We start from the raw sequence: 26,919 nt of genomic DNA, 5'->3' as shown, positions 1-26,919 counted from the left end.
GGTGCTATTTTAAAAAGTGTTGTTTGCCAGTCTCCATCTTGCAATGTGGAGCATGCCATGGACAGGAGACTCCATTATTATTATTATTATTATTATTATTATTATTATTATTATTACCACCGTATTTTTCGCTCTATAAGACGCACCAGACCACAAGACGCACCTAGTTTTTGGAGGAGGAAAACAAGAAAAAAAATGTTCTGAATCTCAGAAGCCAGAACAGCAAGAGGGATCGCTGTGCAGTGAAAGCAGCAATCCCTCTTGCTGTTCTGGCTTCTGGGATAGCTGCGCAGCCTGAATTCGCTCCATAAGACGCACACACATTTCCCCTTACTTTTTAGGAGGGGAAAAGTGAGTCTTATAGAGCAAAAAATATGGTATTTAGGTCAAACAGTTATCTGCAAGAAGAGGAGATTTAGAAAGAGTCAGGTCAGTTGGTGATGAAAAGGGGACCTCCAGGAAAGAGGCGTTCGGATGAGGGGTGACCTTATATTGAATGGCATGTGAAGTGAGGTGTTGTGTGTTTTAAATGCTATATTGCTGTTCCTTTAAGCAAACAAAAAAGCACCTTCCTCCCTGAACAGAAAGCAAGCAACAAATGGCCTTTGGGGGCAGTGAGTGCCTGAGGAAGAGGGACGCCACGTGCACTGGGATTTTTCCTGCAAATGTTCAGTGAACTCAGACCTCCGAAAGAAAGACATTGCCAAGTGAAAAGAGCAGAGTTAATGTGTAACAGCTGGTTTGAATTACGGGCGTTGAGGTGAGGGAGGGAGGCTGCTTTGTCCTTGGCTTCAGGAACCCCTGTCTCGTCACTAGGCCTCCCTGGCACAGGTCTGGCTCATGATCAGTGGTCAACAATACCCCTTCTGTACATGAGCATCCGTGAGGCAGGCGTCAGCAAACTTTTTCAGCAGGGGGCTGGTCCACTGTCCCTCAGACCTTGTGGGGGGGGGCAGACTATATTTTGAAAAATAAATAAATGAATGAATTCCTATGCCCCACAATTAACCCAGAGATGCATTTTAAATAAAAGGGCACATTCTACTCATGTAAAAACACCAGGCGGACCCCACAAATAACCCAGAGATGCATTTTAAATATAAGGGCACATTCTACTCATGTAAAAACACGCTGATTCCCGGAATCAGAAGGCGATTGGGCCAGATCCAGCCCCCGGGCCTTAGTTTGCCTACCCATGTGTTAAGGTGTTGTTGTTAATTTATTTATTTGGTTTTTCAGATTAAAGTTTTACAATCATATCTCCCACATACAACATAAAAACAAGATTCCAAAGAATCTCCTAGACTTCCCTCCTCCTCTTTGTGGGTTTCTAGTGTTAATCCTTGCCTCCTGCATCTTTTATGATAATCCAGATCTTTTATGTCACCATTATGTCCGAAATTCACCATTAAGGTACAAGTGTTATTCCATTCCTACTTACCGGCATAGTCCATCAACTTGATCTGTCATTCTTCTCTGGTAGGGACTTCATCTTCTTTCCATCTCTGGGCCAATAACATCCACACAGCTACACAGTCTTTCTGCTCCCTTGGGATTTCGGCACCTAGAATTCCTAAAAGAAAGGCTTTGGAGTTTTTAAATAAAAAGTTATTTTCAACATTTTTTTTCATCTCATTATATATCAGGAGTGATGAGAATGAAGCCTGTTTCTAACAGAGATCTCCCTTATAAAACCACTCCAGGGTCTGGGGCCTCTGTGGGGCCCTGATCCTGCTTGAGCCTCTGTTCCCCAAAACCAGGGCATGAGAGCTCCTTGTTGCTTTCCCTCTAATTCCGATACAAGCCATACTGGACTCCAAGCACACTTCTCTCAGGCTGTCGCCAGCCTTGCCTCTCTTCCCACCGCCAGCATTTTATTTTTATGCTGCCTTTCCATAGTTAAAGCCATGCTCAAGGCGGCTTGCAACATGAGAAGGCTTACAGAACTGCAAACCGCAGCAAAAGCAGCTGTAAACAGCAAGTTGTTGTTGTTGTTTAGTCATTTAGTCGTATCCGACTCTTCGTGACCCCCTGGACCAGAGCACGCCAGGCACTCCTGTCTTCCACTGCCTCCCGCAGTTTGGTCAAACTCATGTTAGTAGCTTTGAGAACACTGTCCAACCATCTCGTCCTCTGTCGTCCCCTTCTCCTTGTGCCCTCCATCTTTCCCAACATCAGGGTTTTTCCAGGGAGTCTTCTCTTCTCATGAGGTGGCCAAAGTCTTGGAGCCTCAGCTTCACGATCTGTCCTTCCAGGGAGCACTCAGGGCTGATTTCCTTCAGAATGGAGAGGTTTGATCTTCTTGCAGTCCATGGGACTCCTAAGAGTCTCCTCCATAATTCAAAAACATCAATTCTTCGGCAATCAGCCTTCTTTATGGCCCAGCTCTCACTTCCATACATCACTACTGGGAAAACCATAGCTTTAACTATACGGACCTTTGTTGGCAAGGTGATGTCTCTGCTTTTTAACATGACCCGGAAGCTGTACGCCGGCTCCCTCGGCCAATAAAGCGAGATGAGCGCTGCAACCCAAGTCAGTCACGACTGGACCTAATGGTCAGGGGTCCCTTTACCTTTTTATTATTATTACACCCAACAATGGTGGGAGAGGCATTGTGCGTGGTTCTCCTCCCAAAAGTGCATTTCCGGGCATGGCACGGCACCCAAAAAGGGTTTGGGGCATCATGTGAGTTCACGGCCCCCAAAAGTGTCCCCTCCCCGGCAGGGAAATTGCACCACAAAGATGGCATCCTGGAGTTTGGCTTCCAAGTGTTGGAGGGCATGCTCTTTGGTGAGAAATGAGTTTCTTAAAATATCAGGGCCAAGCTACGTGTCACTTGGAAGCGTGTCAGGGATTGTGACATTTCAATAGGATCGTAGGTGGGGAGAGAAGGGTTAAGCCTCCCTGGCCTTTGGCACAATCCAAATCTCCCCTTGCCCTCCCTGCGCTTACTATCAAGTGAAAACAAACAACCCCTGACGTGTTTTCGGAGATGCGTTCAGTCCATGTGCCGTTTGACCCTCAGGGTCTCCTCCGCTCATGTGCAAAGCCATGTGGGCTGAATGCTGAGCAAGGGAAGTAGGCCTGGTGGCTGCTGGGTCTCTCTCTCTTTCTCTCCTGTTCCTTCGTCCACCTCCCCACCCCCCACCCTGTCCGTCCGTCCCTTTCAGATTAATTATTTGAGTAACTGTGTGGGGATGAAGTCAGGATGCGGTGTCAGATGATAAGCAGAGAGGCCCTGGGAAAGAAAGAGGGAACATGCTCTCCTGCGTTGCTGCAATCTGGCCGGGCGCGTTAGTGGGACAAAGGTTGGCCAAAGAGAAAGGGGGAGCGTGGCAGGGCCTGCAGTTTTCTTGCATGCCCGTTTCCTAGGAAAGGTGCTGTATAAATAGTCCGAGGCTGCCATTTTACCAGCTCCTCTCAACAACACAGAGGATTCCTTCTTGGCCCGTTTCTCTCCACGCCGCAGCCTCGTGGCACCCACCAGGTTAGGGGGGCAGCGGAAGGAATGGCGCTGGGGAGGGAAAGAAGACCTACCCATTTGGGCGCAGCAAAACAAAATGCCTCTTTTTGCATGCTAGCAAACCTGGGAGAGTGCTTCAATCTTCAGAAAAACAAAACAGAAGGAAACCTGTCAAAGGCGCTGGGAAAGATGGTGGTTTGTGAAATTTGTTTAGAAATTTAACCAGTGCAATTGGGGGTGAGGATCAGGAGCTATAAAACCGTCTCCAAACTGTAATGGCATGAAGATCCTATTGGTATATACAGTGGTACCTCGGGTTACATACACTTCAGGTTACATACGCTTCAGGTTTCAGACTCCGCTAACCCAGAAATAGTACCTCGGGTTAAGAACTTTGCTTCAGGATGAGAACAGAAATTGTGCTCCGGCGGTGCGGCGGCAGCGGGAGGCCCCATTAGCTAAAGTGGTGCTTCAGGTTAAGAACAGTTTCCCTATACACGGCTGCCTTCAGATAACTCCATACTCTCCAGCATTTCTCTGATGAAAATAGGGACCTCCTTCCATACCCTCCCACATTTCTCCAGAGAAAATAGGGACGTCCTAAGGAAAAGCGGGACATTCCGGGATCAAATCAGAAACCGGGACGGCTTCTGTAAATCTGGGATTGTCCCTGGGAAATTGGGACGCTTGGAGGGTCTGTGTATTTGCAAACTGATGCGGAAATGTGGAAAACTGAATTTAGGATTGGAAAAGTGAAAAACAGAGAAACTGAAATAGTCACACACATACACATACACAAACTGAAATATACCTGGAGTCAAGTGTGAATTTCATGCTCTTTATTCAGCTTGTAGTAGCAATGAATGAAACTTTCCTCAAAACGTCTCGCTATACATACATTATTTACACAATGCGCCCTGCATGATTGGCTAATTCTGGGATACTCCTGCAGACCAATCAGGTTGCAGATTCACTTCCTCCAGAAGTCTGATTGGCTGCTCCTGCAGGCCAATCAGGTCACTGATTCACTTCTACCTGGAGCTAGATTGGGTGGCTCCTGCCGACCAATCAGACTGCTGCATTCTGGATCTTATTGATCTAGGATTCAGCTCAGTACATAATACAAACGCTGCAGTCAATACCTATTTTGGGGAGGGGGATTTGGCACTGTACCTGTTTTAAAAAATGAGAAGCTATTGGAATTATCTGCCCACTGTGACAGTTTATTTTCCCCCTGTAGATATTAAATTGCTGACCCCAATAATGCTGTACCCCAATCAACACCAAAGCATGCAATAATCTTTTATCCTGGCAGCCATTGTGAATTTCCGAAAATTCAAAAAGCAACTCACAGCTTTCTAGGGAAAACAAAATGGCAGCCACTCCAATTCCCTCTGCACACCAAGGAATTTCATGCTACCCCTGAAATATTGCTGAAACAAAACAGCCGGTTTTGATGCGGGTGACGCTGTTGGAAAATGACCTTTTATGCATGGCCTTGTCATTTTCCCAGGGCTTGAACAGATATTCCCAGTGGAGTATGCCAAAAATACACTAAATTAAAGAGGGATTAAGAGCCAGACTAGATGAGGCATGGGCCAGGCAGGGAATGCAAAGAAAAGTAACTTCCGCTGTGATTAGAGTCTCCCACAGTTTTTACTTTGTTAATTAACAGCTTAATGGGGCTGGTATGTAAAATTGAGGATGTGGTGATTTGGATGACGGCGTTTAATCTTTTCTTTCCATGCCCTTTGCCTGATTTAAAGCACCCCCATACTCTCAAACCTGCTATTTGCTTGTTTTTAAATACTTGTGTGTCTCCCCCCCCCCATGTTTCCAGCAATTCTTACTTTTATCTGTAAGCCACTTTGAGCCCCGTCAGGGGGAAAGGCGGGGTTTAAATAAATAAATAAAATGTAATTAGCAATGTTTTTCTTACAGTTGTAAATCATTGTTCTTTTGCTGTGTGTGTTTTTTTCCATCGAATAAACCACTGTAACCCTCATGTGCCATTGTGGGGTTTTTTAATAATAATTTTCATTAAGTTTTCAATTTTGCATTTCAAAATAAACCTTTTACAAACTTTAAAATATCCAGTGACTTCCCTTCTTCCCCTTCCATGATTCGTTTTACATATCATACATTCCTGCATATTTTAAATGTAAGCATTGAGATCAGTTTCCCACATTTACGTCGATCAAATGTTATTGACACTGCTGAATTTATCTTAATGCTGCCAGTGTTTTCAGCTGTGCAGTTATTTTCCGTACGTTCAATAAATGTTTCCCACTCTCCTTTAAATATATGTCCTCCTTGCTCTCTCGTTCTATGTGTTAAATCTGTAAGTTCTGCATATTCTGTCAACTTAAGTTGCCAATTCTTTTAGTTGTATGCCATTGTAATGGATTCCTTTGAAGTCATTTCTGCACCAGGTGAAGTACCGCATTTTTCGCTCTATAAGACGCACCAGACCACAAGACGCACCTAGTTTTTGGAGGAGGAAAACAAAAAAATATATATTCTGAATCTCAGAAGCCAGAACAGTAAGAGGGATCGCTGCGCAGTGAAAGCAGCGATCCCTCTTGCTGTTCTGGCTTCTGGGATAGCTGCACAGCCTGCATTCACTCCATAAGACGCACACACATTTCCCCTTACTTTTTAGGAGGGAAAAAATGAGTCTTATAGAGCAAAAAATACGGTAATTTTTAGCCCCCCAATTCCCGCCCACCCCGACGTGTCCTATATTTTGCCTGACCACAGGTGACAACCCCAGCCCAACAAGAGAAAAACTTTTGCCAGACTTTTGTCTCCCTAACTGGGGGCAGGGGTCATTTCAGGGAAAGAGCATCAAACGATTAGGACATATTGCAACATGTTTGTTTGTGACCCCAGTATCTTTATTTTTTTAATCTTTATTGCAAAACATACAACACAAACAGACAAAAAGAATACCACAATGACAACTATACTTTAATTGAATACACATCATCTAACATCACATATATTTTTGACTTCCGAATCACCGCATTGTGCTTTCTAAATATTCTTAACCTATACGCACTTCCTGTTACTGTATATCTATCACATATCAATAATTTTTTTTACGTTTATAATTTTCTTTAATTTTCAAGATTCAATCTATACCTGTCAGGAGATCTGCATTTTCACAATATTGTTATCTTTTCTTTTCTTTTTAACTTTTCAGATTTATACATTTCACTGATTTTTCCATCATTTTGACATTTCAAAACTTCCTTCCCCCTCTTTCTGCGGTTCCTTAAATTTATTTTTAATATCTTCCGAATAGCCTAATTAACTTAATTTGCTCATTTACTCATCGTCTTTAAATATATACTCATATGTAATAACTGCAGGTTATTGCAATAATCCTGTCAATGTTTTTATCTGCTTATTTTTTTTAATAAATATTCTTTATTGATTAAAAAAATTGCATGTCTATACAAATATTATGTACTATCTCTTAACAGAAAAAGAAAATTATATAAAATAGAAAGTTTATAAAGAAATAAAAAATAAAGAAGTAACAAAGAAGAAAAAAAACAAAAGAAGATATGTTTTTATCTGTTTAACATTTCTCTGTCAATATTCAATAAACCATTTCCATTCTTCTATGAAAAGTTTGATATCTTGATTTCTTATTCTTCCTGCAAGTTTCGCCATTTCTGCATATTCCATGAGTTTTTGTATCCAGTCTTCCTTTGCTGCTTCTTTCCATTTCGGGGCGAGTAACATTCTTGCCGCTATAGCCGCATACATGAACAAGTTTCTATACAGTTTGGGTAGTTCTGTCCCTATAATTCCCAAGAGAAAAGCTTCTGGTTTGTTTGTTTTACAAACGTTCTTCTAAACATCCTTTTCATTTCATTATATGTCATAAATGGGAAATGTGACCCCAATATCTGGCCTGGTTAAAGATTGCTACCATTTCTTTCCATGGGTTACAGAGACATCTCTGTTTCTAACAGCTGTTGCATGTCGCGCAGGAACATGCACAGGGCCGTCTTACCCATCGGCGCTAGGGGTGCGGGACACCCGGGCGCCGGGCTCTCAGGGGCGCCAGGCCGAGAGTCTAGGGTCCGAGAGTTGAGTCTGGGGAAGAGCCCACCCATTGGTTGGAGCGCCATGCTGTGGGTGGCTCTGTGCTACGAGTTCGGGAGCACCCGAGCCAGCAACACGCTGTGGCAGACGCCCAGTTCCACCCTCCTGCGTGCCTGGGACTGGGCAACTTGGGGGGCGGGTAGGGTGCTGGGCGGATCTTTGTACCCTGGCGTCACATATGCTTTCCCCAAAAAAAAATTTTTATTGGTTTTCCACATTTCTAACAGGTATAACATATAAAACACACAAAAGAAAACACACTACAATACTAAAAATATATATAAACATTTGTTACTTCTAAAACACTTTCGTTGTTAACTGACTTCCTCAAATCGCCTCTAACTGAATTTCATTGTATCACCTTGTACCAGTTCTCCAAAATCTTCTTTCTAATAAAATTAACTCCTTCAATTTACTATCTTCTTCTCTTTTCTTAGTAATCAAAATCAATAATGCTTTACAATTCGTTCTTATTTTAATCCTAAGCCTATTTGGTACTTTCAAGTGACTTCTAATTATCTTATGTTACAATATTTGGCTAAATAATCTTTGAATTTCTTCCAATCTTCTTTCTGATCGCGGATTCTTCCAGTCAGGTCGGCCAGCTCCAAAAAGTCCAACATCTTCATCTGCCATTCTTCTACTGTTGGTATTTCTTGAGATTTCCAGTTTTTAGCTAATAGCAGTCTTTCCGCTGTGGTGGCATACAAAAACAATCTAACATCTTTTTTGGGCAAGGCGCCGCATATGCTTAAGACAGCCCTGAACACGCAAGTCAGGGCATGGCTGATTTTGGACTCTCCTGAAATTCTAGTTCCACGTCTTCACTGGCCTGCCCTCCAGGCCCATGGCCACTGTCTGCGCAGATTGTCGCAGGTCAAGGGCCCTGAGCCTGGACTTTCGTTGGTGAGTGGAGATAAAGGAGACATTTTCACTGGCCGGCCAGCAATCATTAACCCTGCTCTTCCTGATGGCCCTGAGTGTGGACATCATCGTGTTTTGGAGAAGAGCTTGCTTTGTGCTTTGCGTTTCCAGGAACACAACAAGAACAAGCTGCACCGCTGGTAAACAGGAAAACGTGTCTGATTTTCCCCAGTTGGGGAAATGAAAGACATGGTGTGTCTTCTGCCTTTAGAAGTTAACCTAGGGTTTGTCGGCGGGGCGAGGGGGCAGGCAGGAATAATTTCCTTTTCAACTCTTGGCACCCAAGTTTCTATTCTACATATTCATATCCCACCCTTCAATACAGATATTTCCATGAAAGGCTATTGGCCACTATCAAAATAATACAATAGAATCAATTTAAAAGAACAAAACAGATGAAAAGAACTTGCGGATGCTAACACACACACATCCTGCTCTGGGCTTGTTCCATAATTTCCCCCGGATGATTTCCTGTCCCTTCATATGACATTTTTTTGCTCTGCACTCTCTGGCAACTAAAGGCTAAACTACACGTGCTTTCACAAAATGCGTGCTTAAAGAGGCGACTTTCATTTTAATGGAAATGCAGCAATTATTTAGGGTGGCCATATTCCTGGAAGTGAAAATCTGGACCAAGTTTGTTGTTTGGGGACTTTTATAGAGTTTTTAAAAGCGTTAAAAAAAAACCTGACCTACTTGCCATATGTCCAGGTTTACACAGACATTTTGCCGATTCAGCAAAAATCCGCCATTTTAGAGGCGGATTACCAAGAAAACCCGGGCATATGGCAGCCCTAAATTATTGCCCCAATCAGGTAAGGCCTTTCCCATTGAAGGCTGCAATCCTAGACTCACTTTCAAGGGAATGAAATGCTAAATGTTAATTCTACAGTGGTACCTCGGGTTACATACGCTTCAGGTTACAGACTCCGCTAACCCAGAAATAGTACCTCAGGTTAAGAACTTTGCTTCAGGATGAAAACAGAAATCGTGCTCTGGTGGTGCGGTGGCAGCAGGAGGCCCTACTAGCTAAAGTGGTGCTTTAGGTTAAGAACAGTTTCAGGTTAAGAACGGACCTCCAGAACGAATTAAGTACTTAACCTGAGGTACCCTGTATTACCATCTGATGGTAGAAAAGCAATGCTCAACTCCCCTGACTTCAGTATGGGGCGGACCTAAATCTTGAGGCTTTTGCAGAGCTGTGCTCATAACCTCCTGCGCTCCTGCCTACCGTATTTTTCGCTCTATAAGACGCACCAGACCATAAGACGCACCTAGTTTTTGGAGAAGGAAAACAAGAAAAAAAATTGTGAATCCCAGAAGCCAGAACAGCAAGAGGGATCGCTGCGCAGCAAAAGCAGAGATCCCTCTTGCTGTTCTGGCTTCTGGGATAGCTGCGCAGCCTGCATTCATGTCATAAGACGCACACACATTTCCCCTTACTTTTTAGGAGGGAAAAAGTGAGTCTTATAGAGCAAAAAATACGGTAATCGGCGATGACAAAAAATGCATTTTCAAAATCGGCACTTCACGTACGCAAAAGAAATTGAAAAGCAAAACATGCTTAGTTAAGTGTTAGAATGTGTGCGGCGTGTTCGTCTGTTGGCGTGAGTACAGTGCCCAGCTCTTAAATAGCCTTTATTGAGTGGTTCAGCAGATCATACCAGCTGAGAGAGTCCGAATCTGGCACTTTGCATCGGGAACACAGCGTGACGGCCAAAGTGTCAGGCATTTGAACTGGCTTGTGTCAGCATTCCCTCTTTGCTGTTCACTGCTGCCTAAGATGAACTGCATGAGAGCCTACAAGGTGGACCCTATTTCAAGAGAAAGGCAGAGCCCGGCTGGAGAAATAGGAACCAGAAGAGGCCTCATGCGCAAAATATTTATTGTCTATTTAGTTTATTTAGTGCATCTGCATGCACCGCTCTTCAGCCAAAAAGACTCCTGGAGTGGCTTACAGACAAGACAGTCCCTATCTGTAGCCTTGCAATCTGGGGGGAAAATAAACAAACCACAACACACATGGGAAAAGGGATAGAGAGGGAATAAATGGCTGGCTGTGGAAGCATTGCAGTTAAATAATTTAAAATGGATTAGTGACATTTTCCTTCAAAATTATAGGACGGGCTTTGTACTCCAGCTTCACCCTTTCCTTCATGCAATGCAGTTATTTTATGTTCAGTATAAACAGGGCTGTTTTTACACCTACACACACCACTTTTAATTGTTCTCCAATACATGGAGGGGAGGAAAAGGGGAAACGGGCATTCTGGGATCAAATTATTATTATTATTATTATTATTATTATTATTATTATTATTATTATATTTATACCCCGCCCATCTGGCTGGGTTTCCCCAGCCACTCTGGGCAGCTTCCAACAAAACACTAAAATACAATAACCTATTAAACATTAAAAGCTTCCCTAAGCAGGGCTGCCTTCAGATGTCTTCTAAAAGTTTGGTAGTTATTTTTCTCTTTGACATCTGGTGGGAGGGCGTTCCACAGGGCAGGTGCCACTACCGAGAAGGCCCTCAGGACGGCTTCTGTAATTCTGGGGCTGTCCCTGGAAAATCGGGGCACTTGAAGGGTATGCATTAAGCTCAGCTTTGCTTCTAAATAAACATGCATAGGATCCGGCCTGCGTATAACCTGAAACACTTACTGTACACATGGTTTCTACTTATGCTTATTGCATTATTAGCCATCACCATTGTAAGCACTAAAGGGGTGGTTCAAAGGTGTTGTGGAGAAGCTCGTGTGCATTGATTGAGATTAATTGTGTGCATTAATTGAGATTAATTGAGATGCACGCATCCTGAGATTACAGATTTAGGGAGGACTTTGGAGCTGTGATAGGAATGGTCAAAGAAACTTGTAGAATCACTACTGCAAAGTTTGTGTGCTGCAGTTGGAGAACAGAAGAGGCAAGGATTCTGATGACTGCACCGTAACAAGTGAGCGAACAAAACATAGCAATTCCACACTAAATGCCTAGTGTGGAAGAACCCTGTGTCTGTTTGGTCTCTCTTAAATTCCATTAGTTTTTAAAGGCAGTTTAAACTGAGTTGCCGCAGTTGCCTATTATTGGGGTTTTTTATGCAGGGGAAGGAGTGGGATAATATAAAATGACCTGTCTGGAACCCCTCTGTGAGCAGTACTAAAACCTGGAAAATTTGAACCCAGGTATTCCTGGCAAATTTCCTCCATCAACCCAGAGCTAGGATGCAGGAGAAGTTGTGCACGAACCAGAGATGCTTCCTTTTACCCAGGGAACGGGATGATGATTTAATGTGGCCCTGGAAAGAGTTAACGCTTTTGCGGCGAAGGCAACAGGCTGTTTTGGAGGGCTTGTTTGTTCCTCTTACATAAGTTTCTCTAAACTTGTTTGTCCCAAGCTAGGGGGGGAAGTACCTTTGATCGGGAAGGTGTTTTTGTACCAAAGTGATTTTAAGTCCAAAGCTCAATCTGCCACACGCGGGAGAAGATAAAAGGCGATGAGAGCCGTCCAAGGGTGTAGTGCAGCTTCAGCACGGACCGAAATAGCTGGTCGCTCAACTATCAGCAGAATGGAAGCGGGCATGGACTTTCTCCATCACTCAGGCATCCAAGCCACACACTACCTCCAAACTAGCTACCCGGCAGCCCAGGATTGGTTCCTCTTTGTTTCTTTCGCTGCCGACCTCCGAAACACGTTCTTTGTCTTCTTCCCCATCTGGTTCCACCTCTGCGAAGCGGTGGGGATCAAACTCATCTGGGTGGCTGTGATTGGCGACTGGCTGAACCTTGTCTTCAAGTGGTAAGTGTCCTGTCTACTCTAAGGTGGTCACCTGAACTCAGGCTTTCTTCATCTGGGCATGTAATGTTGTTAAGTAAAGGTAAAGGGACCCCTGACCATTAGGTCCAGTCGCGGACGACTCTGGGGTTGCGGCGCTCGTCTCGCTTTACTGGCCGAGGGAGCCGGCGTACAGCTTCTGGGTCATGCGGCCAGCACGACTAAGCCGCTTCTGGCGAACCAGAGCAGCGCAAGGAAACGCCGTTTACCTTCCCGCCAGAGCGGTCCCTATTTATCTACTTGCACTTTGATGTGCTCTCGAACTGCTAGGTGGGCAGGAGCAGGGACCGAGCAACGGGAGCTCACCCCGTCACGGGGATTCAAACCACCAACCTTCTGATCGGCAAGTCCTAGGTTCAGTGGTTTAACCCACAGCGCCACCCGTATACTTGTTAAGTAGGCACCAAGAATATCCACAGCTAGCTTCCATAAATTTGGAATGGGAAGACTTCCTGGCAAGTCCGAACCCCGGCAGCAAACCATTCTGCCCATTCCAGCTGCTCTCTGCTATTCTGTGAAACCAGCTGTTAGGATGGCCTCAATGGAACAAGTCCCTTCCATTTCCCTTCCACTCTTTCTTTCCCGTTCACCAGGTCCTCTCTGCAAGTTCCACGCCAGTCTGGCAAGTTATTTTTTTTCTGTTACTCGTGGAATGGGAGGAAATTCTTTGGTTGCCCCTGGTTGACATTAATGAGTTGTGTGCATGGCATATTACTGCCTTTGGTGTTAGCATCTAGGATAAATAGCTATTTGCCATGTGGATGGGCCCAGCCCCCATATCTGTTTTTTTCTAGCACCGACTCCAAAATACTCCACTAGAACATGGGACCCTTCGGTCTGCTTGCATTGTGATCCTTAATGCTCAGGAATTTATGTGGGCGTTGCGACTCTCTTTCCTTTCGGCCTTAGCTGGTTCTGCTGTCGGCAATCCCTTTCTATAGCAGAGACTCACAGTGTGTCTCATGTTCCTTTTCTCTACAGGATCCTGTTTGGGCAGAGACCTTACTGGTGGGTACGTGAGGCCAGTTTCTACCACAACACCTCGGCCCCTGCAATCCAGCAGTTCCCTGCTACGTGTGAAACTGGCCCAGGTGAGATGCCGAAGGAAAGGGTGGTCATGTAACGGGAGGCAGGGCAGGAAGCAAAAGAGGGAATGCATTAACACCAAAAAATATAATCATAAAGACAGTTATTCTGTGAACTGCCCTGAGATCTTATGATGATATAAATCTAATAAATAAAATAATAATACAGTGGTACCTCGGGTTAAGTACAGTGGTACCTCGGGTTAAGTACTTAATTCGTTCCAGAGGTCCGTACTTAACCTGAAGCTGTTCTTAACCTGAAGCACCACTTTAGCTAATGGGGCCTCCTGCTGCCGCCGCGCCACCAGAGCACGATTTCTGTTCTTGTCCTGAAGCAAAGTTCTTAACCTGAAGCACTATTTCTGGGTTAGTGGAGTTTGTAACCTGAAGCATATGTAACCCGAGGTGCCACTGTAAACACGTTTGATAAATCTAGGCCGTGTCTTGAGTTAATCACAATTCCATATGTTTGGTGAGCACCTGCATTTTCTGTACTTTCTTGTACTGGAACACAATACAGCCTTGCAAGATTTAATTTCCTCACCCATGTCTGAAGCTCAGTGAAAGATACATTTTAAGAGCCAAATGGGTTAAGTTAAATGCTAAAAATGAAGTAAATGGTCAATGAAGCGCTGCCTTAAACTCCCCCCACCAAAACATGGTTCAATCTCAGTTCAAAATCCAGGCTCTCTCTGAAGCCATGTTTATCCCTGGAAAACAGAAAGCGACGCCAACCACAGGACTTGCTCAGCTGTTGCAGAATATGTTGCTTGGGCTCTGACTGGTGAGCCTTGAAGGGGGCGGGAAATCAATACATGAAGAGTGGTATTTGGGTACATAAGGCCTGCATCTGATTTTGGATTTTATTTCCCCTCTGGAAAGGTGACAGGTAATATAGATGGCTTGAAAGGGTTTTGTCTTTTGGGCAAGGCTGAGGGTAATATGGAGGTTTTGGAGCCAAGGCGTCTGACTTTCCTTTTCACTTTAGGGAGTCCCTCTGGACACGCGATGGGTTCAGCCGGCGTGTACTATGTGATGGTTACAGCCATTCTCTCCATTGCACTGAAAAAGAAGCAGCCATCTTGGAAACACCGGTAAGCAGCGCCAGCAATATTAAGTAGTAACAGAAGGCACTCTCTCTGAGCAAGGGAGAGTGCTGGGAAGTATTTTCTGCTTCAAGGAGAATTAATATTACGACGTGCAACAATGCTTCCATTGTGGAAGGGAAAATTGGAGGTCCTGCATTTTATCCCTTTGGCACTAACCATTTACAAAAGATACAAAAATACACTTTACAATAAGCCAGAGGTTTTGCTGATAAGGAAAAGAGACACCAGGAGAGAACAATAATGTCCCTGTGCATATCTTAGGGATGGATGGATCTGTTAATTTTCAGTCCTCTAAGTTTCTCATTTCTCTAATCTTAGCATTCCCAGTTCTCCACATTTCTGCATTTTTTTAAAAAAATCCTCACGAAAAGTTGACAGCATTTTAATGCAAATTTCTCCAAATAAGCACATTTTGATATGGCTCTCTGGCTAATCATTCATATTTTTGCAAGCAATTTCCCCAAGTATTATGCATTTTAATACTATTTCCATGAATGTGTGTGGTTCTGTGCACATTCCCCCTCTGCTATTGCGTGGGGAACTGCATCGCGCAATTCAGAGGAGGACAAATTTTGCAGGATAGCTGTGTTCACACAATGTTTGCACGTTGGTTTGAGATGTGCAAGTTAGTTAGTTTCTCACTGAATTGCAATGAAGATCAAATTGCCCCTCCATCCCTAGTAGATGTTGTCATTAAAATTGCCTGTAGCAATTGGAAAAGTGAATTATTCTCATTGGGAACCAGGAGAAGGCATATGCAATGTTTCAAAGTGCAGCAGGGCTATGCTGGAAATTCCTTCACTGTGATCAGTACAAGGGTGCCTCTCTCGGATCATGCTTTGGAAAATACATTCCTACATGTCTGAACCAGAAGCCAGATGATTGTGCGGATTGACTGCCCCAAGATGGTTGCCAAGAGATTTCTCAATCATCAGACAATGACAGCCTGCCCGAAGTCTGTAGGAAGGGACAACATTTGGCAGCTGAGCAGGATTTTGATTGGCTTGTTTGCTCGTCTGTCGTTTCAGTTGTGAAGCCAGAGGAAAGTCAGGCTCGCACTGCAATCGAACAACCTGTTGTGACCTCTGCTTTTCACATTACACTGGTCTTCCCCTGGTGACAGAGGCTGGCCAATGCAAAAACTGCACAGGAACCCAAAATCTTAATTCTCTGGAGCTCTTACATCTCTCCTGACAGTGGGTGGGAAAGGATCTGTATAGCTTGCAAGTGAGCTCAGGAGATACCCCAGAAAAGTCTGGCTTGCCAGTGTTCACCTCTGTTCTCTTCTCATCTCTTGTCTCCTTTTGCAGCTTCTTGCAGGCAGTGCTCTGGGCGGCTTTTGCCGTCGTCCAAGTCTGCGTCTGTCTCTCCCGTGTCTTCATCGCCGCCCATTTCCCCCACCAAGTTGTTGCCGGAGTCTTCTCAGGTCAGTGCAATTTAATCACCGCCTGGTATGATATGTTGAGATGTACGGCAAGGCTGCAGCTATGGAATACAGTAGAAATTGTTGCCGTGGACTCAGCGACAGATTCTAATACGCAGACTCCACAGAACAAAAGTAGCGTGCTCCCCAAAATGAGGTCTTTAAAAATAATAATCAATTTTTATTACAGGTTTTCAACCTAATATAGCATAAATTTTTTAAAAAATGTATCAAACAGAAGAAAAAGAAAGATACATTAATAATAGTTCTCATAAGTAAAGGTAAAGGGACCCCTGACCGTTAGGTCCAGTCGTGACCGACTCTGGGGTTGCAGCGCTCATCTCGCTTTATTGGCGAGTACAGCTTCTGGGTCATGTGGCCAGCATGACTAAGCCACTTTTGGCGAACCAGAGCAGCGCACGGAAACGCCGTTTACCTTCCCGCCGGAGCGGTACCTATTATCTACTTGCACTTTGATGTGCTTTTGAACTGGTAGGTTGGCAGGAGCAGGGACCGAGCAATGGGAGCTCAAACCGTTGCGGGGATTCGAACCGCCGACCTTCTGATCGGCAAGCCCTAGGCTCAGTGGTTTAACCCACAGCACCACCCGCGTCTCTAATATTTCTCATATGATCCTCATTAAAAAAACAAACAAAATTATAAATATATCTGTGTAGCCCTCGGCCACCAGTTTATCTTAACCTTCATACATACGGAGAGCTGAATTTCCCACCTCCCACCTGGGAGACCTTCCCCTTCCAGCCTGAGAAAAGCCACTCTGACCTGCCAAAATGAGGTCTTGATGAGGCCGTGAGATACCCATAAAAAAGAATACTTTGTCTTTGAGGTTGTGATGGCAATCCAGGTGTTCCACCTTGTTTAGTTTTCTAAAGACCTGAGCCGCTTTGCCAAGCATACAGCAAAAGACGTCGCTTCATAGCCTTAAGATTGCTTCCAAAAGTTTGGGGGTATGTTTCCTGACCAGCGATGTCTCCTTCCCCCCCCCCCATCCAGGCATGGTGGTTGCCGAATCTTTCCAGCACATACGCTCCATCTACAACCCCAGCCTGCGGAAGTATGTGGGTACCACCCTGTTCCTCTTCTCTTTCGCCCTGGGTTTCTACCTGCTGCTCAAGGTGCTGGGCGTGGACCTCCTGTGGACTTTGGAAAAGGCCAAGCGGTGGTGCGAAAACCCAGATTGGGTCCACCTGGACACCACGCCCTTTGCCGGCCTCCTGCGCAACCTGGGCGTCCTCTTTGGACTGGGACTGGCCCTCAACTCCCCAATGTACGTGGAAAGCTGCAAAGGGAAACAAGGGCAGCAGCTGGCCTTCCGGCTGGCCTCCATCGGCGCTTCGCTCCTCGTCCTGCACCTCTTTGACTCTTTCAAGCCCCCTGCTAAAGTGGAGATGCTCTTCTACCTCCTGTCTTTCTGCAAGAGTGCCGCCGTGCCGCTGGCAGCGGCTGCCCTCATCCCATATTGCGTCTCCCAGATCCTTACCCAACAAGACAAGAAAACTGTGTAGTCGCCATGCCGGTTTTATTTTCTATGAAGTTGAGCAGGTGAAGAGCTACGACGCAAGGCCTCGGGGGCGAAAAGGGACAGCGTTCTTGGCGGTCATCTTAACTAAGTGTGTTCTGGGCTCCCGCTGGAGCCAGGATATGGCCGACCCATCTGCCTCCCTAAAATACCAGCCGGGGTCTCCATCCAGTGCTGTCCATAGGTCGTAATTCCAGTGGCGCAGTTTGGTAATTTTTAGATTGTGGACATTATGGTTGAAAGGTAACATGTGCCGTTCCTCTTATTTCAAAATGTTGCTGATATGCCAGCCCTTCTGCATCTGGGGCCCCTCCAGACCCTAAAGTCTTGGCCCTGGATGACGCTGCTACGTGAGTCTTCCAGTGCAAGACATTTCTCCAGAGAAGTATTACCTGTGATTTTGTCTGCCACCAGCAAATACAGTTACTGTACCTGCTCAGCCGAGATGACAGGGAAAAACTGGTATCAGCAAGGCGGGGAGCAGGGAGCAAGTAGGGGGATTCACTTGGCATAGTTGGGGCAGAAGAGGAATAGAATATATATTTCCACCATTGCCTGTCTTGTGGCAGGAGAGGGAAAGGAAAAAAGAGAGAAGGGAAGTTATCTGTCCCTCCATGACACCCGCCAGCACTGTTCACACTTCAAGGGAGACGCTCCCTAATGAGCCTGGCGGATGTTATGAGGTCAAGCGATGAGCCCCTGTGTGTGTTATGGGGGATTTCACATCACCGAAGGATTGACGGTCACTTTTGGGATGGGGAGGGAGAAAAGATGGCGAACCCACCCACGGCCTACCGCAGCCTAGAGATGGCTTTTGTAGATGTCTGCACGCCATATTTCTATATTTGTACCTACATCTGAATGGTCAGCTTTCTTTTGGGAAAATATTTGAAAATTAAAGTATTAAATGTTGTTTAAAAGCTCCCCGTATCAATTCCCTCTGCCAGTGAACTATAAATGAACTCCTAGCCTTGATTTAGTGATGCAGGTTACAGTACTTCTACAGTGTTGTGCCAGAGCAATAACTTCGAGATATAATCTGCAATGATTCTCTAAAGCTCCTCTCCGGTCTCTGGCAGCCCACTTTTTCACTTCTTTTAACTGCTGAAGAATTATTATCCAGTGTTTACGCAGTGGGTGGATTACTCTGTACCAAAAAATGATATCCTGAGACTTTGGTGGTGGTTTGTTCACCTGTTGACAGGTAGGGGAAGTAATACTTGCTGTGCTGGGGATCTAGACTGCTTTAGAGTATTGGCACTTCAGACCTGAAATCACTTGCTCCTAATCAAAGCAGGCTACAGTACTCATTGGTGAAAGAAAGGCACTCTGCACATGGTCAGAGGCACTGTCTTCTCTCATTCACATATTTCAGAACTGAGTCTTGATTTGTTCCAGAGCTAATCCTTGGGGCAAGCTAACCCTGTTTGCTTCCCTGTCATGCTAAAAGACTATGTCAACAGTTCATCAGCTGCCAACTCTTAACTCCCGATTCCTAGGATTAAACAGAGACTGCGAGGGGAAAGCTGGAGGAAAGGTTAGTGGGTGGGGCACATTGACTGAGCCCCACAGCGCCAGTATATGAAGTAACTTAGAGTCCATTTCCATTTATTTTTGTTTGCTGTGTAAACCAACAACAATTGGTGATTATTGCAGACCCTATTTTCCGGGGACGTCCCTGATTTAGAGAAGCCATCCCAGTTTCTGATTTGATCCCAGAATGTCCAAGTTTTCCTTAGAATGTCCCTATTTTCATCGGAGAAATGTTGGAGGGTATGGAATTATCCTGAGCCATCAGAAGGCAAGTTTTTAAAAATGCTTATTTTTTTTTATATATGTTGGAAGCTGCCAGAGTGGCTGGGGCAACCCAATAAGATGTGTGGTGTATAAATATTGAAATTTATCATTATGGAATGGGACACCCCTATTTTCATCAGAAGAATGTTGGTGGGTATGGTAGGCGGTAGGACCACATGGCTTGCATTTTTTTTAAAAAAAAGATTTCAAGTTGATATTCCTCATTACAGATAGCAAGGCTGAGAGAATGACCCTCCATCCTGGGCCGAGGGGGGGTGGGATTCACTGTCTGACACAAGCCACAGTCACAGTGGATAGATGAACCAATTGCATTAACAAGTTGGCTCATAATAAAATTTGACATATTTCCCAGTGGTGCATTTGGGTGGCTCAAAATGGTGGGCACTGGGAGAAGCGGTACCGCCACAGGCAGGGGGGTAAAGAAACGAGTAACGTACAAAGAAAGCCATTGACACGACAGTAAGCTTAACACACTCAAATCAACAAAATCCTACCACCAGTAGAAATATCTGTGATTCTGTGCAGCAGCAATCCACCCACAATGAACAAAGAATGACAAGTAGCAGAAGTTCGCCCTCTTTCAAACTTGGGTCTTATTTTATACGGAAAATGTGATTTATCTCACATTTGTAAACATGGGGGAAAATTCCCTTGCCAGTTCTTATATTGCAATAGCAGAGGGTGGGGTCACTCGGATAGCCCTGCAATAGAATAATCCTTTGCAAATACAGTATTTTTCGCTCTATATGACTCACTTTTTCCCTCCTAAAAAGTAAGGGGAAATGTGTGTGCGTCTTATGGAGCGAATGCAGGCTGCGCAGCTATCCCAGAAGCCAGAACAGCAAGAGGGATCGCTGCTTTCGCTGCGCAGCAATCCCTCTTGCTGTTCTGGCTTCTGGGATTCAGAATACTTTTTTTCTTGCTTTCCTCCTCCAAAAACTAGGTGCGTCTTGTGGTCTTGTGCGTCTTATAGAGCGAAAAATATGGTACTTTACGTTGGGGGTGGGTGGGTTTAGACTGACTTGTTTTCTTTTCAGGGAGAACGTTCCCCGTATAACACAGCTGGCAGTAAACGTCCGTCTGCTAAAAGCTGCCACATTAGACTCAAGTCCCAGGTCTCCCCGAATTGAACACGGTGTCTGAGTTGCATGTGGAAACCTTGTAAGCAGAGATGTAGCACATAAAAAAACAAAACACTGCCCCCCCCAAATCCCCCGTCTAAAGTAAGGCTTGAGTTAGAGTATGTAGGACGGCCTTTGCAGCTACTCCTTTTGTGGTGTGCATGTCTGTAAGATCACTGTGAAATCCAGCTAAAATCACAGAATTCTCCACATATTTTTTTCCTGTGGCAAGCTATCACAGCCATCCCAGGGGAGATGTGAAAAATGTAGGAGGCGGCAGAGCAAATACCACAATAAACAGGGACACAGAGTTCCCAAGAAGGAGGGAGGCAATGCCACAGAGAGGATTTTCAAGACCCAGACGAGGACGTATGTGAGGAAAAATGCATTGCGCCGAGTCTCTGTTCCATAGCCGGGGAAATGCCTTAAAAAGCAGTTGCTGTTGGTGCACAAATATAAATATACTAATGTAATGGTTTTAGGGGTTGCTCGTGCGTAAGTTACCGCCACTCTGGGCTAGGTTGCCTGGTTAAACCTTTTCTGTCTGGACAGCCATTCACTTCGTGGCTGTTCAGTCGCTAGCAGAATCCGTCAGTGGGCGTTTCTTGAACTTCTTCCAGCAAAGAAGTTCTTTGACGCCAAGTCTACGCCTACTTTCCCTGCGCGGAAGTCTTCTGCGCAGGGTGGGTGTGGGCAGCGGAGGACCCGTGCTCTCCCCGCTGGTCTCCAGCGAGGAGTCCTGGAGCCCTCTCGCCGATTCCCCCATCTGCCCCCCTTTATCCCTGGTGTTACGCTGATTTCCTTCCCCAGCGGATGAGCTACCTCTCTCCCTGCTGGGCCCTTCTCCAGCATCACTTGGGAGCCTTGCCTCCGCCTCTGGCTCCGATGTCAGTTCCCTGACAACTAACTTCCCCCCTTGATAGCCAGAAACATAAAAGGCTTATAAAATGATCAAGATGAAGGTCAGCAAGCCTCATAACTTTCCAAATATACAATGTATTCTTGACCATTTTCAAAACAGGAAAGTGATGTAGGAGTGGAGCAGGGACTAGATTTGAAATATAGGAGCCAACTCCCCACCAATAAAATAATTGAAGGCGCTACCCCCCACCCCAGTTGATGAGCATTGCCATTCAAATGGCGTGTGTGTCTCGCACCATGTGATTGATTTTGTGGGGCAGGCCTACCTGCCCCCCCCAATATTTTATTCAAGTTGGCACCCCATTTCAAAATCTGAACCGGGCAGCATTCCCTCACAGGCAATATGTCAGAAGATGCATGATGGTGGTACGTGTGGCCGAAGCCAGGGGTGAGTTGCAGGGTCCAGCCCTACCATGAGGCAGAGTGAGGCAGCTGCCTCGGGTGGCAAATATTCAAGGGCAACAAGCAGAGTGCGGTTCAGTGTGTGCTATGCAAACTGCCCGGCACCCTCAGGATGCAGTGAAGGATGAGGAAATAAAATTCAATGTGTCTGTTGAACTGTTTGCACCTGGAATGGGACTAGGAGGAGGCGACTTCTTGCCCTTTGCTTCAGGCGGCAAAATGCCTTGGCCCAACCATAGGTGGGTGACTTACCCAAACTGGATGAGGTACCCTTTACCTCTCCCTCTTCTTAAAGCGGGACAGTTGAGGGGTACGAACTCCTTTCCGCCATGTTTCACTTGCATCTAAAGGAGGCCGAGGGCCACAAGAAATTAGGGCTCTGTACCTGTGATTCGCGCATCTACTTTTGCACACCAAAGGACACTGTTGCGCTCAGCAACTGAAAATCACTGGGCTGGGCCTTTGCCAGCACTTTGCAAGAAAACTCTACTAGGAAATCGATAAATTTCCAGGTCCAAGGGCTGTAAAAACTTCAGATACCATAAGCGCTGACACAGGTGTCACCTCAGGCAGAGGTGGGCAGATGTCAGGGTTGCGAGGATATATTTCGTTTGTGACTGGAAGCCCAACACCCAAATGCAAAAGGAAAGATTTCTGAGTCTAGGAATTTGAATTAAAGACTTCTGAGTCTAGGAATTTGGGTGCCAGAAATGAATGGAGGTCCTCAACCCTCCTGGCGTTGCGGAGCAAAGGAAATTAGAAGCAAAAGCTCCTCGTTTGCTGAATTCTGACTTCATGTTCCTTAATTGCATTCCGCACGAAAGTCCTAAGGACACACACGTTATATTTCGACTTGGTTCTCCACCCCTTTCGTTACAGAAAAAGGTCGTCGAGTACTGCAGGTTAATGCTTAACTCTATTGTCTTCAACATTTATCTTTTCGCTGGCTACTGAATCAGCTTCAACTACTCCCATTAACTGATGTGTCCTATCGTGAAATATTGCTGACTTGCATTTAATTATGCAGCACTCGATTTTTCCCCCTCCTTGTTGCTGCCATGTGGTGTGTATTATTCCCGTTTCAGGCAAGGAGGGGCCATGTTATGTAACTCAGGACAGAAGGGCTGCCTACAGCAATAATTTTGATGGTTTCAGCCTTGCAGTGATCCCAGTGTGATGCAGTGACTAGGGCACTTCCAGATTCTCATTATTTTGGGGGTTATGATTCATTTCCATACAGGCAAATTCAGGTCTGACAATTAAAGTGCGTACGCTCCAACGTTTCTCCGATGAAAATAGGGACGTCCCATTCCATAAGGATAATTTTTACTATTTATACCCCACACATCTTTCTGGGTTCCCCCAGCCACTCTAGGCAGCGTCCAACATATATAAAAACAATAAAACATTAAACTTTTTTTTAAAAAAAACCTTCCCTATACAGGATTGCCTTCAGAAGGCTCAGGGGTCAGATAACTCCATACCATCCAACATTTCTCTGATGGAAATAGGGACGTCCTAAGGAAAAGCGGGACATTCTGAGATCAAATCAGAAACTTCTGTAAATCTGGGAATGTCCCTGGAAAATAGGGGTTCTTGGAGGGTCTGGAATAGTTAACAAACCACCCTCATATAACCTTGAAAACTGTGCACAGATGAATCAGGATGTTTCAATGAACAGGCTCTCTGGAAGAAAGGACTAGGAGGATTGAGGAGAACAATATCCCTATAAAGGAAAGATATGTATCTATCTATCATCTATCTATCTATCTATCTATCTATCTATCTATCTATCTATCATCTATCTATCTATCTATCTATCATCTATCTACCTATCTTCATTGCCTTTTAGGCCTTAAACAGGCCCCCAAAGCAGCATACAAAATTATGGAATACAAATACAATAGGAGCGTTTTAAAATGGAGCCATTAAGCATTTAGAACGGAACACTTATTTTAAAAATCCCCATAAAACAAAATCAAGATAAACCAAATGTCTGGCAAAAAAAGAATCATAGAGTTGTAGAGTTGGAAGGGACCTCAAGAGTCATTTAGTCCAACCCCCATGCAATGTAGGAATCTCAGCTAAAGCATCCATGACTCTTTATTTAGTGGCAGGGAACCAAATCTCTGTAAGGCAGGCATGTCCAAAGTCCGTTTTGGGGGCCTAATCTTCCCTGCCCCTGTGGCAGTATATGTCCTGAGGTGAAATCCTTTACTTTGGGGTAAAATTGTAAAAACTCAACAACTTCAGTCCTAAAAAAAGCCCAACAACTCTGGCCGGCCCTCACACATGTTCACTTCAGCAAATCTGGCCCTGTTTGAAAAAAGTTTGGGCACCCCTGTAAGGAAATTGTTCCACAGTCTGGGTGCCACAACCACAAAGGCTCTGTTTGTCCTTCTCTCCCTGTATTTTTTTATCAACGGCTACTGGCAGATGGTGCGAATGCTCTTTTAGTGGAGGGTGGGAAGGCACTGGAAGCATAGCTGTCAACGTTTCCCTTTTTTTAAGGGAAATTCCCTTATTCCGAATAGGATTCCTCACAAGAAAAGGGAAAAGTTGACAGCTATGATTGGAAGTGCAACGCAGCAAAGCATCACCAAACAAACTGCCTTCACTCAGACCACACTTCCCATTAGGTAGGTCAGTAACTTGCTGCCGGTTGATATGTAAAAGGCTACTCAACGCACAACTGGTATTTAAAAATAAGATGGCAGGGAGAGAGGGACAACAGAAAACACTGGAGTGCAATTATTTAGCTGTGGTGTTTTTGGGATTAACCATAATAACTGAGTGAACAGAGCATCGCAATTCCAGAAAATAGCCGTATCCTCCATCAATTTATCTAGCCCCTTTTAAAAACTGTTCAAACTGGTGACCATGGCTACATCTTTTGGTAGCAAACAAATGCTAGCAGCATGGTCAAGGTGCTGTCTGACTATAACTGCTTTTTAAAAGCATGCTTTTGACCCTTTTGCGGGAAGAAAGAAGCCGCTGGGTCTCTGATCTAGCTTCGTACTCCTGGTCCAGCTCAGGTCTTTTTCTGTTGAAAATTCCCACCGCAACCACGAACCGAGGGTTTGCCTGGGAGTCCTCCTATTTACTGTATTTTTCTCCCTATAGGACGCACTTTTTCCCCTCCAAAAATGAAGGGGAAATCTGTGTGCGTCCTATGGGGCGAATACAGGCTTTCGCTGAAGCTTGGAGAGCGAGAGGGGTCGGTGCGCACCAACCCCTCTCGCTCTCCAGGCTTCAGGAAGCTATCAGCAAGCCTGGGGAGCCCGCGGGAGTTCCTGCAGGGCTCCCTAGGCTGCGGATAGCAGCCTGCCGCCCAGCGTGCAGGGCACCCTGAAGCAGAGCGCCCCTCGCGCCGGGCAGATATCCGCACCTGGGGAGCCCTGCGGGAACTCCCTGAAGCAGAGCGCCCCTCGCACCAGGCAGACATCCGCAGCCTGGGGAGCCCTGCGGGAACTCCCTGAAGCAAAGCGCCCCTCGCGCCGGGCAGATATCCGCAGCCTGGGGAGCCCTGCGGGAACTCCCTGAAGCAAAGCGCCCCTCGCGCCGGGCAGATATCCGCAGCCTGGGGAGCCCTGCGGGAGTTCCCGCAGGGCTCCCTAGGCTGCAGATAGCAGCCTGCTGCACGGAGCGCGGGGCGCGCTGTAGCAGAGCACCCCGCGCTTCGGGCAGACATTGGCCAGCCCCACAAGCTCGGGGGACAGCGGGGAGGCGCAGCGCCGCCATCCCGCTGTTCCCCGACCTGGTTTGGTTTCCCCGACCTGGTTTTGGGGGGGAAATAAAGGGAAAAAAATTCCTTTATTTCCCCCCCAAAAAACTAGGTGTGTCCTATGGGACGGAGCGTCCTATGGGACGAAAAATACGGTAATCTTCAGGTGGAGGGGCCTGTCAGAGGAGGGAGATCTTGCTCACACAAGCTTCCACGCTAGAGGTCACAGCCCTCTTGCAAAGCAGAACACTCTGTTCTCTGTCCGGAAGAACATAGGTAAGCGTACAGGCAGAGGTGAGCTCAAACTCTGACCCCTCTTATTTATCTGCCTTCTCTTCCTGCCTGCCACCTTCCACCTTTCCCAGGAGTGCCAACCTTGACCCCAGCATGCCTTTCTGCAAGCTATTGAGCTGTTTTCCCACCACGTGGGATTTCTGGGATGCCCCCATTCTCAAAACCTGCCCCCTGCTTCTTCCAGGACACTTTGGGTTGCCTGTAACAAACCTCCACCACCAGCTGCCTTACCCTCTGGGGCTGATTTCTTTCTCCATGTGGGCCCATTAATACAGTTGTTTGCTTCCTTTTATCACATAATTTGGGAGGCTGCACTTTGGATCTCGTTCACTCGGAAGCTGCATGCCTTTCTGCTATGTGTTCCTCAAACTCCATGTATGCAAGATCATGCCCTTTGAGTCTTGATTAATTAATTAATTGCCCTGGAAAGATTACTTATCAGCCCTTACTCTTCAGTTTCTGAGCTGGGACAAAAATATATGTATGCTGCGGTGCCTTAGAGATATTGCCCCCAGTTGATATGGGGGAAAGACAGTCAGTGCAGAGTTGTCCAGTGGACCCAACTCTGATCCAATGGATCCAGTAATCTGATTCAGCTTCTTTTGTTCCTATGTACTTGCGGGACGCGGGTGGCACTGTGGGTTAAACCACAGAGCCTAGGACTTGCCGATCAGAAAGTCGGTGGTTCGAATCCCCGTGATGGGGTGAGCTCCTGTTGCTCGGTCCTTGCTCCTGCCAACCTAGCAGTTCAAAAGCACGTCAAATTGCAAGTAGATAAATAGGTACCGCTCCGGTGGGAAGGTAAATGGCGTTTCCGTGCACTTCTCTGGTTCGCCAGAAGCGGCTTAGTCATGCTGGCCACATGACCCGGAAGCTGTACGCCGGCTCCCTCGGCCAATAAAGCGAGATGAGCGCCGCAACCCCAGAGTCGGTCACGACTGGACCTAATGGTCAGGGGTCCCTTTACTTTACCTTACCCTGTGCTTTTAAAAAAGAAACCCAACTTCCACCTGAAACACAGCTAAATTCAGCATGCTGCACGAATGATATAAACTCAGTCCTTGTGAGTCTGCTTGCTTATTTGGCACATTTTATTATGCTTCCTCACTGAGCCTAGGGCTTGCCAATTGGAAGGTTG

General features: G+C 45.8%; 2 protein-coding genes across 3 annotated transcripts in view; one reads left to right on the top strand and one right to left on the bottom strand.

Annotated features, from left to right (window-relative positions):
* The window catches only part of LOC310747938 (tigger transposable element-derived protein 1-like), a 943,100-nt gene that overhangs the window by 306,534 nt on the left and 609,647 nt on the right, over positions 1 to 26,919 (bottom strand). The window lies entirely within an intron of this gene.
* LOC310747964 (glucose-6-phosphatase catalytic subunit 1-like) lies at positions 11,826 to 17,546 on the top strand. The gene is made up of 5 exons (XM_083583436.1): positions 11,826 to 12,308; positions 13,326 to 13,435; positions 14,418 to 14,523; positions 15,849 to 15,964; positions 16,976 to 17,546. The coding sequence occupies exons 1-5, from the start codon at positions 12,007 to 12,009 to the stop codon at positions 17,485 to 17,487; spliced, it is 1,146 nt and encodes a 381-aa protein (XP_083439562.1). The 5' UTR covers positions 11,826 to 12,006; the 3' UTR covers positions 17,488 to 17,546.

The sequence above is a fragment of the Podarcis filfolensis genome (assembly GCF_964270895.1).
Source record: "Podarcis filfolensis genome assembly, chromosome: 13".
NCBI lineage: Eukaryota > Metazoa > Chordata > Lepidosauria > Squamata > Lacertidae > Podarcis > Podarcis filfolensis.
The sequence above is the reverse complement of the archived record's forward strand: the minus strand, read 5'-3'. Positions and strand labels throughout refer to the sequence as shown.